Below are 15,655 nucleotides of genomic sequence, written 5' to 3'. Positions count from 1 at the left end.
TATTTAAAAGCCCAGTTATTAATTATTACTAAAATCTCTTGTCCTTACAGATTTCGTCCAATATAGAATTAATATTGGGACGTTTCAATCCTATAACAAGAGTTTGCTATTCTTAGAACCCCCAAGAAAATAAAGGAGATTGTGGAAACAAGTTATTGACCAAAATGAGGTGGGAAGAATTCAACCCATATATAGGGTGAGAAGAGTTTGGAAGGTCATGACATCTTGGCATGTAGGAGGGTTGAGTTGTTCTCTTCTATATATATATATATATATTTCCTCTTACCGAGTCACCTGTTTTTTTACTCTTTAATCTAAATAAAGCACCTCACAGAAATATATACACAGACATATACATATATATAGGTTGGCACACTTTGTTAAAATTATCAGATCTTATTTATATCCCTCTGGAGGGTCAGAAACGAATCCATTCCATCAACAAAGCAATTTTCTCTTCTTCTTCTTCATCTTCTCAACCGCGCCATGGCTGTGAGTAAAATTTCTCTTTTTGTATTTCTTTTTTTTAATTACTTTTGATTTATGGTTTGGAATGGTGCATATATAATTACATGTTGCAGATAGTGTATTTCTTTAGTTTCTTTACTTTTTTTTAAAAAAAAAAAAAAATTCTATTGATGTCTTTTGAGAACCTGCTTCAAATTAACATTTTCTTTGATATGAACATATAATGTTTCTGTTCATAAGCAATGGCAATTGATCCTGCTTGAGCACATTAGTTTTTCTTTTCTTTTCTTTTCTTTTTTTTGTCCATTCGTATGAAACAATTCGTATGCCTTCCTAGAACCCAAAATTCTAATCCCAAATCGTGCAAGCACAGCCCTGATGAGTACCTAATTAAGATATGCGTCAATTAATCAAAATAACTTACGATTTAAGCTAAGGTGTTTTGGTAAAATACATCGTGTTGATCATTTTGCAGAAGGTAGCGGTAGCTATATTTTTTTATACTATTACATTTCCAAGTTTAGCGTTTCCAACTTTATAATAACGGATGCTATCATTTCGCTTAATTTGTCTAATTCCATAACTTTTTCTTTCTATTTCCTTGCCTTTTGAAGGGATGTGATTAATTTATTTTCCTTCTGAAGTAAGGTTGGTATGTTTCTGAAAGTACGGAGCACTTCGTGCTTTCAAGTCGTTTTCGATGTTGGGACTTTTGAATCGATGATCAGCCCCATTGAACTTAATCTAAAGTATTTGAAGTATCTAGAAAATAAATTTTATGATTTTTCGATATCATTTGCCTAGTGATCGAAAGGGCTCAAAATCAATAAATTTAATGATCATAGTGAGCCATTTGCAAGTTTAATGGTGTAGAAATATCTAAATCATGTAAAATTTTGATAGAAATTTTTTTATATTATATAAAATAAGAGCAATATCTTTGATCTAAAATTTTAAAGTCATATCATCATATTTTATAACATTTTTATTTTCAACCGTTGATTTTGAGCCCTTTCGACTACTAAGCAAATAATATAAAAAAAGTGCGAAATTTATTTTCTATATACTTCAAATATTCTAGATTAAGTCTAACCGAGCCGATCGTCGAATCGAAAGTTCTAATATTGAAAACGACTTGAAAGACGGAGGGCTCCATACTTTCAGAAACATACCAGCCTCACTCTTTCCTTATGCTCCTATTAGCTAGTTTTGGTGGTAATTTAAACTTGGTGCTCGTACCTCCGGCTTCAGATTAATATAGATATTTGAATGAGAAAAGTTCTAAAGCCTATTGATATATAGAATCAAAATACTAGAAAAGAAAATCCCAAACATTACAACTTCCGGTAGTAAGGTACCGCCACTACAACAAATCTTACACTTAAGAATATTTTAAATAATTAAAGCATCGACAATAATAATCCCAACGCTTATAAAAGCGTCGAGCAAATAGAAATAAATATGTCGGGATAAATATACCGATACTTCAATATAATGTCAAAAAAATTTTATCAGTATTTAATAAAAATATATTTATTAGAGAGCTTAATTATGGCGTCGGCTTATGGCAAATATCAAAATGCTAGAATAGAGTGTTATCTAAATATATTTTGTTGTAGTGATACGGCATATTGTGTTTTAGACACGCTGCTTAGAAAGAGAAAAGAGAAATGCAAGAGATCAACCTATAGTTGGAGTAAGAACTATTGAACTGATAACTACATAAATATGCACTAGCTACAAGATTGATTGAAAGGGGAACAAATCTCCAAATAGTCTTAACCACTACATTTCTCTGGACACACCAACAGACCCACCATATAAATAGAAATTTTTCGTATATACGAAGTAATAGCTTTATCTATAAGCAAGTCATAGCTACAACCAAGAGGTAAAGAGCTGCTAAACTGAAACATATAAATATAAAAACATAAAGGGGTCACTGTACATACAAAGTTCACAAACCCTCTCGCTCCAACGAGTACAACAACATCATAACAATATGTACAAACAAAACCCCAAAACTATCTCTGATGGGTGCTCCTCTAGCAAACGACCAGGGAAGGGACGACTCTAGCCCGCAACTCCCTTGCCTCGGTTGGAATCAGCAACAGCAGCAGCCGCAAACGAAGGCTCTGCAAAAAAGATGTCAACAATAGGGTGTGAGAACTACTACAAAATAGAGTAGTTCTCAGTGGGTACCGTCACCGACCTCAACGGCCCACCCACTAAGTCTATAGTAATATATGCAAAGGATAGTAAGGAAAGCTGGAAACAACTCTACAGCTATATGCCATTATACTATCGTTACCCAGCATAGGCTATCTATAGATAAAACGTGCCTCACACTCACCCAATCTCACTAAGGCTGCCCAAACGGACCCATCTTGCCTATATCCAAGCTACACGGTACACCACCCACAGGGATGGCCAGTCTAAGTAAAAGGGTCCAACAGGACTGCTGCGACTTCAACACCAGTTACAGCCTTACCGTGGATATAGAAAGGTATCACTAGGTAACACTGACCCAATCTCACACGGGCTGCCCAAACGAACCCACCCTGCCTGTATCCAAGCTACACCGTACACCACCCACAGGGATGGCCAGCTCAAGAACTGTCCAAACAGAAACGGGGCGACCTCATCGCACTGAAAAACCTCACTCCGGAATGGCATTCGTGGGCGCGACCCAACCGAGCATACAAATGTGTCTGTGCCGAGTTCAATCAGACTCTCACAGACTGTAGTCGCTGCAAATAGGTCGAACTGATCTATCCACCAAAACTCACGTGCCTTTGGCACAATCTGATGCTAGATGCAGAAATCTAGGTCCACCGTCAACCACGATGGCACCCGGTGGTCCAACACAGTCTAACCCTACTGTAACAACACGCTCGGCTCCTCAGCGTGAGCGTAAACTCAATCTACACTAATCTGAATATCCATCTCGCACTAACAGCGGTGATACAGAATCTGGGTCCACCGTCAACCACGGCGGCACCCGACAGTCCAAACACTACTGTACAACAAGCTCGGCCCCTCAGCACGAGTATAATGTCAGCCTACTCTAAGCTGAGTATCCATAAGCACTAACAGCGGTGATACAAAAGTACAGCAACTCCTGAAGCTAAATCTGATAACTTTTCAGAAAATGACAGTGTAGATTTAACGAGCTTTCTCCTAAGTCAAATTCCAGTTCAATATATATAATTTCATCTAAAATCACTAAATAAATACTCCAAAATTCGGATGACAACAAAGCATGCAAATCCACGAATTTGAGCACTAACATGATGAACAAAACCAATAATACATGCTAACAGTTCGAGGACTTATAAGGAAATCCGACGATTTCGATAAACATTAACCCACCTCGAGCGCTCGTTCAACGTCGGCTAGAAGTCAATAGGAGAAACCTCGCGTGCTTGCTCAACCTCCGATGGCCTCAACTGGACAACCCACGCGCTCGAGCGATCCACCTAGGAAGCGAAGAAGCTAAATGAGCGTGATCTTCGATCTTCTAAACCAATGAGGCAACAAGCTAGAGAGAGAGAAGGAGAGGAGAAACATACAGTTTCTCCAAGCTTCACAGGTAGATCAATGTATTGGGGTAGGTGGCGATACAATCTACGATCAAAAAGACCAAAATACCCCTTACCAACCTATTTTTTCACCTAAAGTACCGGTACCCAACTTAAATACCGGTACTCGACCCTCTTCTCTTGCGCGCTGGGTACCGGTACCAGCCCGATGCAGTATCGGTACCCGAGCTCAATACCGGTACTCGACAACAGGCACCGGTACTCAGCATCAGACTTGCGCAAACCTAAGAGTATCAGTTGTGCAATCTCACTAGGGTACCGGTACTTCTCCCCAGGTACTGGTACTCAACACTGAAATCCAGCACTTTGCAGATTTCAATATAAGAACTCTACTCTCGCACTGCGCTGAGTCCGTTTTGTATCTATTTCGCGTCAAAATGACTCCGACTTGTCCCGACACTCTCTAGACGTGTCGACAAGTCTCGGATGCTGAAATCACACAGACATCCAAACACCAGGGAGACTACAGGGTTTGAATATTATATGGATCAACATAAATTGTTAACGTACACCACCCATAAAAATGGATATCGACATGTATCATCATAAATAAAAAGGCTAATTAGACATTTTGGTCCTCATACCATTAGGCATATATGACAATATCTTAGTTTTTAAACTTTAATTTATTATAATTTCTGACTCAAACTTTTTAATTATTATAATCAAATCTCACAATCAAATTTAGTTGATTGACTAGTGATATGTCGCTAATATAGTAATGATGAAGTAGTATCGTGATTGATGATATATATGATAATACCAATTAAGATGCCACACCACTAGGTAGTACTACAGCAATGACACTTAATTTGGCATCTAGTTAGATAAATTGGATTATATGATTTGATTATAATAATTTAAAAATTTTGAGACAAAATTATAACAAATTTAAATTAATTTGATAATCAAAATGTCACTGCATGTAATTTAGTCCAAATAAAAAAAAAAAAAGATACAGAATTCACTTCATTTAATTTGAACGACCAAACTAGTGGGAACCCACTTTGATATATTATATATATATAAGTATATTATATAATAATGTATATAATTATATATATATATATATTATATATATATTATATATATATATACTATATATATGTATAAAAGTGGAATAGTCACGTGCAAAGCAGCGTAATATTTATTATTATTTTTCAAATTAATAAAATTTCGTACATTATATATTATCCAAAATTTTACAATAAAAATTAATATTTATAAAATTAATATGTCTACTTTATTAGATTTATTATTTACAATATCCTATAGTATTTTGTTTTTTTCTTATATACATCGAACATTTTTACTATACTCCTTCTGATTTTTGTATGAATACAATTTAAATACTATGTTTTAAACTAAAGTATCAAAATCATTATAATTCCATTTCTTTAAAATTTAAAATTAATTTGATTCATATGTAATAAAAAAATTAAATTGTTAATTCAATTTGATATCAAAAATTAGAATTTAATCCATATTAAACTCAAATTTTAATTGTTACATATAATACGATGAATAGAGAATCTATTTTTTTAACATAATTGATCATAAACGTCTTATTTTTATTTGGAAGATATATTTAATTAATTATTATAATCGTACGGAAATGATTGAATTTATAGATGGATTGGCAATGCTATTTATTTGATAGATTGATCTAACTCGTTATTAATTTGAGATATTTATCTTTAACAAATTAATCATAAACATTTGTAGGAATAGATTTTTACTACATTAGTAGAGATTTAATAATTGGTCATAACCGTCATTTTATTTGAGATATTTAAAGTAAATTAATATAACTATTTGTGAGGAAATATTATTTTAATACTATTTATGATTCGCGTATGTTATTGTCGGAATTATCCTTATAGTCTAATATGATATATAGTTGAGTGTATCGTACAAATGTAACGTAACAATTAATTTTAATAATTATTTTTAAAAATTAATAATGAAATTGTAACATCATATTTATCAAAAATTATAATATTTTTAAAAATAAATTTTATTATTATGTACTATTAGAAATACTGTTATATATTTCTAACTAAAATTATTTATTACTTTTAGCATATGTCTAGACAAATAATTTGGCATAAGCATAATATCTTTTCTATTTTAGAGATAAAAAATTAAAATAATTTTTTATTAAAATATAGATTACATCCATAGTAATATATCTCTCGGTGGCAAAATTTGAATAAGTATATTTTTTTCTATTTAGAGATTAACAGAAATGAAAACGTTTGTTTCATTACGTCATTTATTTTACGTACGAAAGAGGAACCAATATTTTTTCTCGCTAAAGAAATGGGAGTCTTCGCAGACCAATTTGAAAATCGTGCTTTATATATAGTACAGTATTAGTATATAGATATATATATATTTATATTATATATATATATATATATATATATATATATTATATAATTTATTAATACTAGTTGAGCGTAAGTGCAACATGCACGTAACAATTATTTTAATTTTATTTTAAATTAATAAAAATTGTGTAAATCATATTTTTTAAAAATTAGAAATAAAATTATTTGTAAATTTATATGTATTTTTATTAGAAATATCTACGATATCAATTTAAATTTTAGTATAAAATAGATTGATAGATTTGAAATCAAAAATCAAAAATTAAATTTAATTCGCGACCCTAAACTCAAATTTAAATTTTATTGCTATAGATGGATAGAAGTCTATTTTTTAACAGATTGATATTATTGGTAAAAATTTAAATAAGCATGAATTTGTTTCATTTTAGAGATAAAAAGAAATTAAATAAATTTTGAATTAAAACATAGATTCACATTAGATAGCTTTGGTTGGCCAAAAATTTAGATAAGTATATTTTTTTTATTTTAAAGATAAAGAGATTAAAAGTTTGTTTCATTACATTATTTATTTTACGTAAGAAAAGAGGAATCAAATTTTTTTTTTCCCGCCAAAAAAATCGGTCTGTCACTATCAAAATTTGAAATAGCGTGATTTTTATATATAGTATATATAGATAGATAGTATAGAGATTATATCACAGACAGAGAAATAAAGAAGAATTAAATAAAATTTCACAGATAGTTTTATTCTCGATTGGCAAAAATTTAATAAGCATAAATTTTTTTCTGTTGTAGAAATAATGAGAATAAAGTTTGTTTAATTCTGTTATTATTTTACGTAAAGAAAGCGGAATTATTTTTTTTCCATGTCAAAAAATGGGTCTGTCGACAGACCGAAATTTAAAAACACGTTGCTTTAGTATATATTAGTATAATCTATATAATAGTCGACTCTATACTCTTATGGGTATGATCGCCCTCGTACTCATAAGTTGTTTCGATAATAGAGCTTCCAATCGACGATCCATACTATTAAACGGTATCTAGGCTTCCGATATCTTAAAATTAAAGATAATAGAGCTCCAATACATTAAACATAATAGAGCTTCGAATCGGTTAATTTTGATAGAAAATTCCTATTCACTACCTAGATAAAGATCAATAACTCCGATCTTAAATTGAAGGATCCGATTATTCATTTTAGGACGTCGTTCGATTTCGACGTTCATTTTATGCCAGCTTGATGGACTTTATTATGATTTCGAAAAAATAAAGAAATTTTTTCCTAGTATTTCAAATACTCTAATCATATTTAACGGAGTTAGCTGTCGATTCGGAAGCTCTATCATCGAAAATAACTTATGAAGTACGAAGGGTCTATACTAATAAGTATAGTAGCCCTACTATATATATATATATATAGTAGGGCTACTGTACTCTTTATGAGTAGTAGCCTCTTCGTACTCACAAGTTGTTCTCAATATGGGCCTTCCAAATCGACGATGCTATATATATAATATTCTAAAATTTTAAATACTCTAATAATGTTTAACAGTATGCGATCGTCGATTCGGCAGCTCTATCATCGAAATAACTTCATGAGTACGACGGGGCCGATCGTTACTCAAATAGTATAGTAGCCGGACTCCACATAGAGTAGGGCTACTATACTCTATGAGTATAGGACCTCTTCGTACTCATAGTTGTTTCAATGATGGGCTTCCGAATCGACGATCCACTCCGTTAAATATGATCTAGAGTTTGAAATTTCTGGAAAAATAAATTTCGTAATTTTTCAAGTCATAATAAAGTCCATCAACGAGCATAAAATGAACGGTCCAAATCGAACGACGTCCTAAAATGGATAATCGATCCTTATAATTTAAGATTGGCGTTATTGATCTTTATATAGCGGTAGTGAATAGATTTCTATCAAAAATTCAACCTATTCTATTCTTTTACACGTTAAACTATTAAGTATCACTATACCGACCGGTTAAAACTGTCAATTTTGTGACCGTTTAATCGTATGGTAAATGATATCGAAAAATATATAAAAATTTAATTTCCTAGAAATTTTAAATGCTCTAGATAATGTTTAACGTGTATGTGATCAGTCGATCAGAAGCTCTACATCGAAAACAACTTATTGAGTACGAGGCGATCGTACATATAGAGTATAGTAGTCGGACTATATAATATATATATATATATATATGATAAAGAGTGTTGGGCTACTATACTATTATGAATATAGAGTCTCTTTACTCATAAGTTGTTTTCGATGTTAGAGTTTCGAATCGACAGATCCACTACTCGTTAAACAGAGGTTCTAGAGTATTTGAAACTTTTAGAGAATAAATTTCATAATTTTTCGAAAATCATTATAAAGGTCCATCAACGGAGGTGAAAATACATGATCAATAATCGACGACACTCCTAAAAGATGACATGAATGCGGATCGTTATTTAAATCGAGTTATTGATCTTTATTTAGTAGTGAATAGAATTTCTTCAAAAATTCAATCTAATTCCGATTCTTTACACAAGCGTAACTATAAATTATTCCATACCGTCGTTTAAAAATTATAATCTTGTAAGCCTTTTAATCGTAGGTTAAATAATAATCAAAAAATTAATATAAATTAATTTTAATAAAGTTTTAAATGCTCAGATAATGTTTAACCGGTATAGTCGATCGTCGCTTCGAAAGCCATAATCATCGATAAACAACTTATGAGTATCGAAGTCGATCGTACTCATCAAGAGTATAGTAGGCCGGGACTGCTATAATTAGAGCGGACCTGGTATACAAGACAATCGTAGCACCGAAGCCTCCGTGCTACAAGTTTTTCAATGATGCGCTTTCAAATCGACGATCGAGGCTCCATTAGACCTTGAATCTATACTATAAATAGGTATTGTGAGAAAAATAATTATACATATAATTTTTTGACAAGCATCATTGTACCCTAGAACATCGAGTAGTCTAAACATGAATGAATGAAAATAAATCTCATCAAAAAGATGAAAAAAGACTGTGAATTAAATACAGAGAGTACTAAGATTCTCAACTGCTAAAAGTAGTGAATAAGGAATTTCTATAAAAATTTCATGGACAGATTTGATTGTTTTACACTGTAAATTCACAAACCATCACATCAACTATTAAAATTTGTCAATTTTGAGACCTTCTTGATCACTAGCAAAATGATGTGAAAAATTATGAAATTGTAGTTTTCAAGTACTTTTAATAGTGTAATTCAAGTCTATATACGAGCGATCGTGATTTGGAAGACGCCATCATGTGAAAAGCACTTGGTAGCACGGAGGCCTCCGTCGCTACCGATAGTGATACCAGCCTAGCTCAGCTATATATTGATATATATCTATAATATATATATTAGTCCGGCTATGTGCTTGGTAAAAGCCCAAGCATGGTTGGTGCTTCTGTAAATTTTTAGCGTTAATCTACGCCTTTGATCATTTCATAGCTTAGATTAACTATTCAACCACCACGTCACTCAACCCTAGGGGGTCACTTCATCATATACCGCACATTAACTTAATCCAAGCAAATAACTACAAGCAGCCGAATGACATTGGTATTTTAAAAGCATAGGATCTCAATTATATTATATAGTTGAACTCGAATCTATCGATAGCAGAGGAGCTCCGTTGCCCACCCACTTCATTGTTTTCGATAATGGAGCTCCATCGATGATCGACAGGCCGTTGAACATGATCTTACCAGCTTTAAGTGTTTAGAAATCAATTTCATACATTTTACTATTGTTCTCTTAGTCATCGAAGTGAACACAAAACATTGAACCAACTGAAAATGAATATTCTTTAAAAATGATGATAGGATCTTGTAACAAGATCAGAGTAGAGATCTTGTTTTAAATGGTTTTAAAAAAATTTAACAAAATTCATTGATTTGGAATATCTTGTACGCCCCTTAAACAAGAAAACCGCTCATATCGAACCATTTAATTCAAGAAGTTTAAATTGAAACCACCTCGATTCATTAGCAAATTATGTCAAAGAGACTTTTGAGATTTGATTATCTAAACACGTACTAAAATCATTTTCCAAGGGTGGCCGATCGTCGATTTGGACGCTATAATCATCGAAAATAAATGGAATGGGCAACCAGGAGCCCGTGTTGCTTCGAATAATTATCTAAACTCAAGCTAATATATATATTATATATATATATAGATTATATATAATATATTATATATATATTATATTATATATATAGTATATTACGTATATATATATATATACTATATATATATAATTAAAGTCTAGCTATGGGCTTGTAAAATCACAAGCACTTGTGCTATAAAGTTTTTTAACCGTTATGATCCTATTCCTCGGATCAACCATATAGATATACTATTTAAGCCAACCACCCACTCACCTAGGAGGGCCCACATCATTCCATACCTCAAATTTCTTAAATCAATGGGCTAAAAACTACTGATTACTCAATAACTTGTACTTTTAAAAGCATAGGAGCTCAATTATATATATATATATATTAATATATATATATCTATAATTTAATATATATATATATATATATATATTATATATAAAATATACTATATAAAGCATCGGATACTATGCTCTCGGAGCACTGAGGCCTCTGTCATCCACTGAGCCCGTTTTCATGATGATGGAAGTTTCGCGAATCTGACGACTCGGTTTCTGTTAAACTTGATCGTAGCGTATTTGAAGTTTGCTAGAAAATAATTTTTTGGCGATTTTTCCGACTATCATTCTACCTAGCATGTTGAAAAGGATTCAAAATCAATAATTTTAATGACTGAAATATAAGAAAATCCTATAACGTGGTGATTTGACACTAAAGATTTTCACATCAAAATATTAATCTTGTTTTAAATAGTTAAAGCAATTTTTATCAAAATTTCATCTAATTTGAATAGTTCTACACGACCCGCGCCCCCTTAAATTTGAAAACGGCAGATATAACCATCTAAAAATTATGGATTTTGATCGGTTTCGAGTCATGCTAGGTAAATGGTATCAAAGAAATGCGCGAAAATATTTTCTTAGAAAACTATCAAATGCGGTAGAGTCAAGTCTAACGGAGCGATCGCCGATTCGAAATTCCATCATGACAAACGGCTCAGGAGCATCCAAAGGCTCCGGTTCCTTATAGGACAAATCAGCCGCTACTATATATATATATATATGGTAATAGTATATGATTATATATAATAGTATATAGTATAGGTATATATTATATATATATATAGTATATAAATATATATACTACTAACTTAATCAGACGAAGTTGACCTATAATTAACAGAACACAAATATTCTTTTTATCTTGATGGACGCTAACTAGTCGAGATATTCATGATAAATGGCAAACCCCAAAATGAAAGGTCAAATTCTTAATTGGATGTGAAACGATTTTGCAAGTCGCATTATTTTAAGGATGGACATTTATTTATTTATATAATTGTCAAAATATGATGCCCTGAACTTTGTTTCTAATATGCTCAAAAGTTAATAAATTCCGTGCATGATTTAGTAGAATATTATTATCAAATTACGATTTTTTTCGTCGCTTGAACATTTATAATGATTAGACAGCGGCGCAATTACTTTTGAAATAAATAGGCGAAATATAGTGTCTCTAATTATTTGATGCCGTTCTTATTTCTTTTAATAAAAATTTTAATATCAAATATATACATGAGCGTACATACAATAGATTATTTACAATTCTTTATATCCTTTTTTTTTTTTGCTTTCAAATTTTCTTTTAGGAGATTATTATTTAACCAGATGCATTATAAGCTAGTCAACTATAATAAAAAATATAAAAAAAATTCTCGAACAATGTAAATTATATAGAATTAATGCTTAAAAAAGTAAAAAATAAAATAAAATTTTTAAAGTTAGTTACCAACTTTAGATTACTGTTTCTGACATTTGTCCTTGCTTCATGTCATCAGAAACATGCGGCTGTGCCGAAATTCGGACAATGGGACAACGGAAACACCGGGTTTACGACGCGTTTCGAGGTCGCTCGCAAGGGTAGAGGCGGTGGCGGGGGACAAAAGGTTGCCAACCTTTACGATGTCTACAACAACGAAAATTCGAACGAAAACGTGCCTGCGAAGGCTATAAACGAGCCGAAGACGCGGTGGAAGGAAGATGTACCGCACGTACATACGGATGCATCCCGGCAAAACCCTAATCCTCAAAGAGCAAGGAATGATGATGCGGTACGACCGTCGGAGAATCGTCGCAGACCTACGGGTAGATTCACGGTGGAAGGCAGTCAGGCCCCCTCAGGAAGGCCACACCAAGCTGCACTGAAGGCGGCTAACCCGCGACAAACTGCAGCTGTAAGTAGAGTACTTGTACATTCACATTTGTTTACTTGCATGAGTGGTCCCTAAATCTACACTTTTGTTTACTTCGGCAACTAAATCATCAAACTTTTGAATTTTATTTCAATAGTTAACTCTACCGAGACCTATTTTATTTTATTTTTCTTATAGAAAGTTGATGTGAAATAATATGATAGCTGATTTAGTCGTCGCACTATTTTTAATAAACCTTCACATCATTTCCTTTCGAAGCTAATCTAACATATTATCTCATTATCTTTTAAAGATGACATGATAATTAAATTAACGAAGTCTAAATAGAGAAAAATTTTCTGTAAATTATTACCCTTTTTTTACTTTTCTTGCTTGACTTTTAAAAATCTCAAAAATATTTTTAGAAAAGTATGGCGTTAATAAAAAGAACAAAATGACCAAATTATCCTCACTCATTTCAAAAAATAATTTTTTAATATATTTTTGTCATTTTGAAGAGCATTTTCGGTATAAATTATAAGAAATGAATGGAACAGTGATGGAATCCTGACGAGGGGGGGGGCTAAATATAACAATTTAAAATATTGAGAAGGGAACTCAATGGCAACAAAAATCAAAGTTTTATGGTGATTTCACAGATACTTGTTTTATAATTAATGGAGAACATATATATTTAACATGAAATTTAATTAATTACTATATACATTTTTTGGCAGCAACAACACAAAGCAGCATCCGTGCCGAAATTTGGTTCTTGGGATGAGATAAACAGCACGGCGGCCGGCGATGGATACACCATGCAATTCGACAAGCTTAAGAAGGAGAGGGAGGCCGGCGCGCACAACAAACTGCCCCCAATTTCTCCTCAGCCAGAGTCCGAGAACTCTCACAACAGCAGTAGTAGTAATAACCGATCCCTACTATCTAAGGTACGTAGTCATCCTGTTTCATTTGCTTTCGTATCGTATCGATCACCTGCTGCTGTAGCTGTAGATACTGAAAAGAGAAATGCTACTTGCACGCTCAAAAGTTGAGCGTGTATTTTATACTCAACCCATTCAAGGATTTCAGCAACCCTTTTGGGTTTTATGGATTGAAAAAGTTGGAGTACGATGAGATAACATAAGCCCTTAATTCGAGAAAAAGAATGTAAGATTAACACACACTTTTAGGTGTACAGATAGTATTACTCTTGCATAGTATGATTTTCATCGTACATGATAATTATTCTGAGTGTCGTTATCCTGCTCCTAGGGGTGGAACTAGGCCGGGCTCGAGTTGGTCGTGCTATGCCCAAGCCCGGCCCCAAAAAATAGCTGACATTGGGTCGGCCTTCTATCCAATTTTTTTATAAAAAATAAGGCCAAGGCCCAAGCCCAATGCCCAATGCCCAATTCTCATTGGGCTTTGTGGAGGCCCACTTTATGCATTTGTCAGATAATACACGTATATTTTTATTGTACCAAATTAAAATAAAATAAAATATTATCATATGAATAAATAAATAATATATATTACATATAATGTTAAGTTATATACGTATATAATTATATGTAACAATACATACTATATATATTTACTTATAGATATGTATAATTGTATATAATAATACTATTTATAATATATTCTCATATGAAAACTAATATAGTTATATAGTTATGTATAATATATGTCTATATATATTAATTAATATATATCCTTAATATACCCAAATCCGGGCTCATATATGGCCCATTAGGCCAGGCCTTGTTTAGGCNATCTAGCGTATTTGAAGTTTCTAGAAAATAATTTTTGCGATTTTTCGATATCATTTACCTAGCAATTGAAAGGATTCAAAATCAATAATTTTTAATGGCTGAAAATAAAAATCCTATTAAAAGTGGTGATTTAGCACTAAAATTTTCAATCAGAAATATTGATCTTGTTGTAAATAGTATAAAGCATTTTGTATCAAAATTTCATCTGATTTGAATAGTTCTACACCGTTAAATTTGAAAACGGCAGATATCAACCATTAAAAATTATGGATTTTGAATCGTTTCGATCACTAAGTAAATGATATCAAAAAATCGCAAAAATTATTTTCTAGAAACTTCAAATGAGTTAGATCAAATCTAACGGAGCCGATCGTCGATTCGAAAATTCCATCATTGAAAACGGCTCAGGAGCACGGAGGCCTCCGTGTTCCTGAGAGCACAACAGTCCTGCTCTATATATATATATATATACTACTTAACAAGAGAGTTGACCTTAATTAACAGAACAAAATATTCTTACTTGATGGACGCTAACTAGTACGAGATATTCATGAAAATGGCAAAACCCAAATGAAAGGTCAAATTTCTAATTTGATGTGAACGATTTTGCAAGTCGCATTATTTAAGGTGGATCATTTATTTATATATTGTCAAAATAGATGCCCTGAACTTTGTTTTCTAAATATGCTACAAAATTAATAAATTCCGTGCATGATTTAGTAGAATATTTTATCAAATTACGGATTTTTTCGTCGCTTGATATTTATATGATTAGACAGCGCAATTACTTTTGAAATCATAGCGAAATATACTGTCTTAATTATTTGATGCCGTTCTTATTTCTTTTAATAAAAATTTTTAATATCAAAATATACATGAGCGTACATACAATAGATTATTTACAATTCTTTATATCCTTTTTTTTTTTTTTTTTTTTCAAATTTTCTTTTTAGAGAAAAGATATATTATTAAACGAGATGCATTATAAGCTAGTCACTATAATAAAAAAATAAAAAAAAAATTCTCGAACAAAATCGGTAAATTATAATAGAATTAATGCCTTAAAAGTAAAAATAATAAAATTTCAGTTAGTTACC

The 15,655-nt window shown here is 31.9% G+C and overlaps 1 protein-coding gene across 1 annotated transcript in view; it reads left to right on the top strand.

The window, feature by feature from the left end:
* Positions 304 to 15,655, top strand: part of LOC109725181 (RPM1-interacting protein 4-like) — an 18,882-nt gene continuing 3,530 nt past the window's right edge. Inside the window, exons 1-3 of the mRNA XM_020254275.1 lie at positions 304 to 492; positions 12,427 to 12,822; positions 13,518 to 13,730. Of these exons, the coding sequence (XP_020109864.1) occupies positions 487 to 492; positions 12,427 to 12,822; positions 13,518 to 13,730 (615 nt within the window). The 5' untranslated portion in view covers positions 304 to 486. The remainder of the gene's footprint in view (positions 493 to 12,426; positions 12,823 to 13,517; positions 13,731 to 15,655) is intronic.

This window comes from Ananas comosus, linkage group 19 (assembly GCF_001540865.1).
Source record: "Ananas comosus cultivar F153 linkage group 19, ASM154086v1, whole genome shotgun sequence".
Lineage (NCBI taxonomy): Eukaryota > Viridiplantae > Streptophyta > Magnoliopsida > Poales > Bromeliaceae > Ananas > Ananas comosus.
The sequence above is the reverse complement of the archived record's forward strand: the minus strand, read 5'-3'. Positions and strand labels throughout refer to the sequence as shown.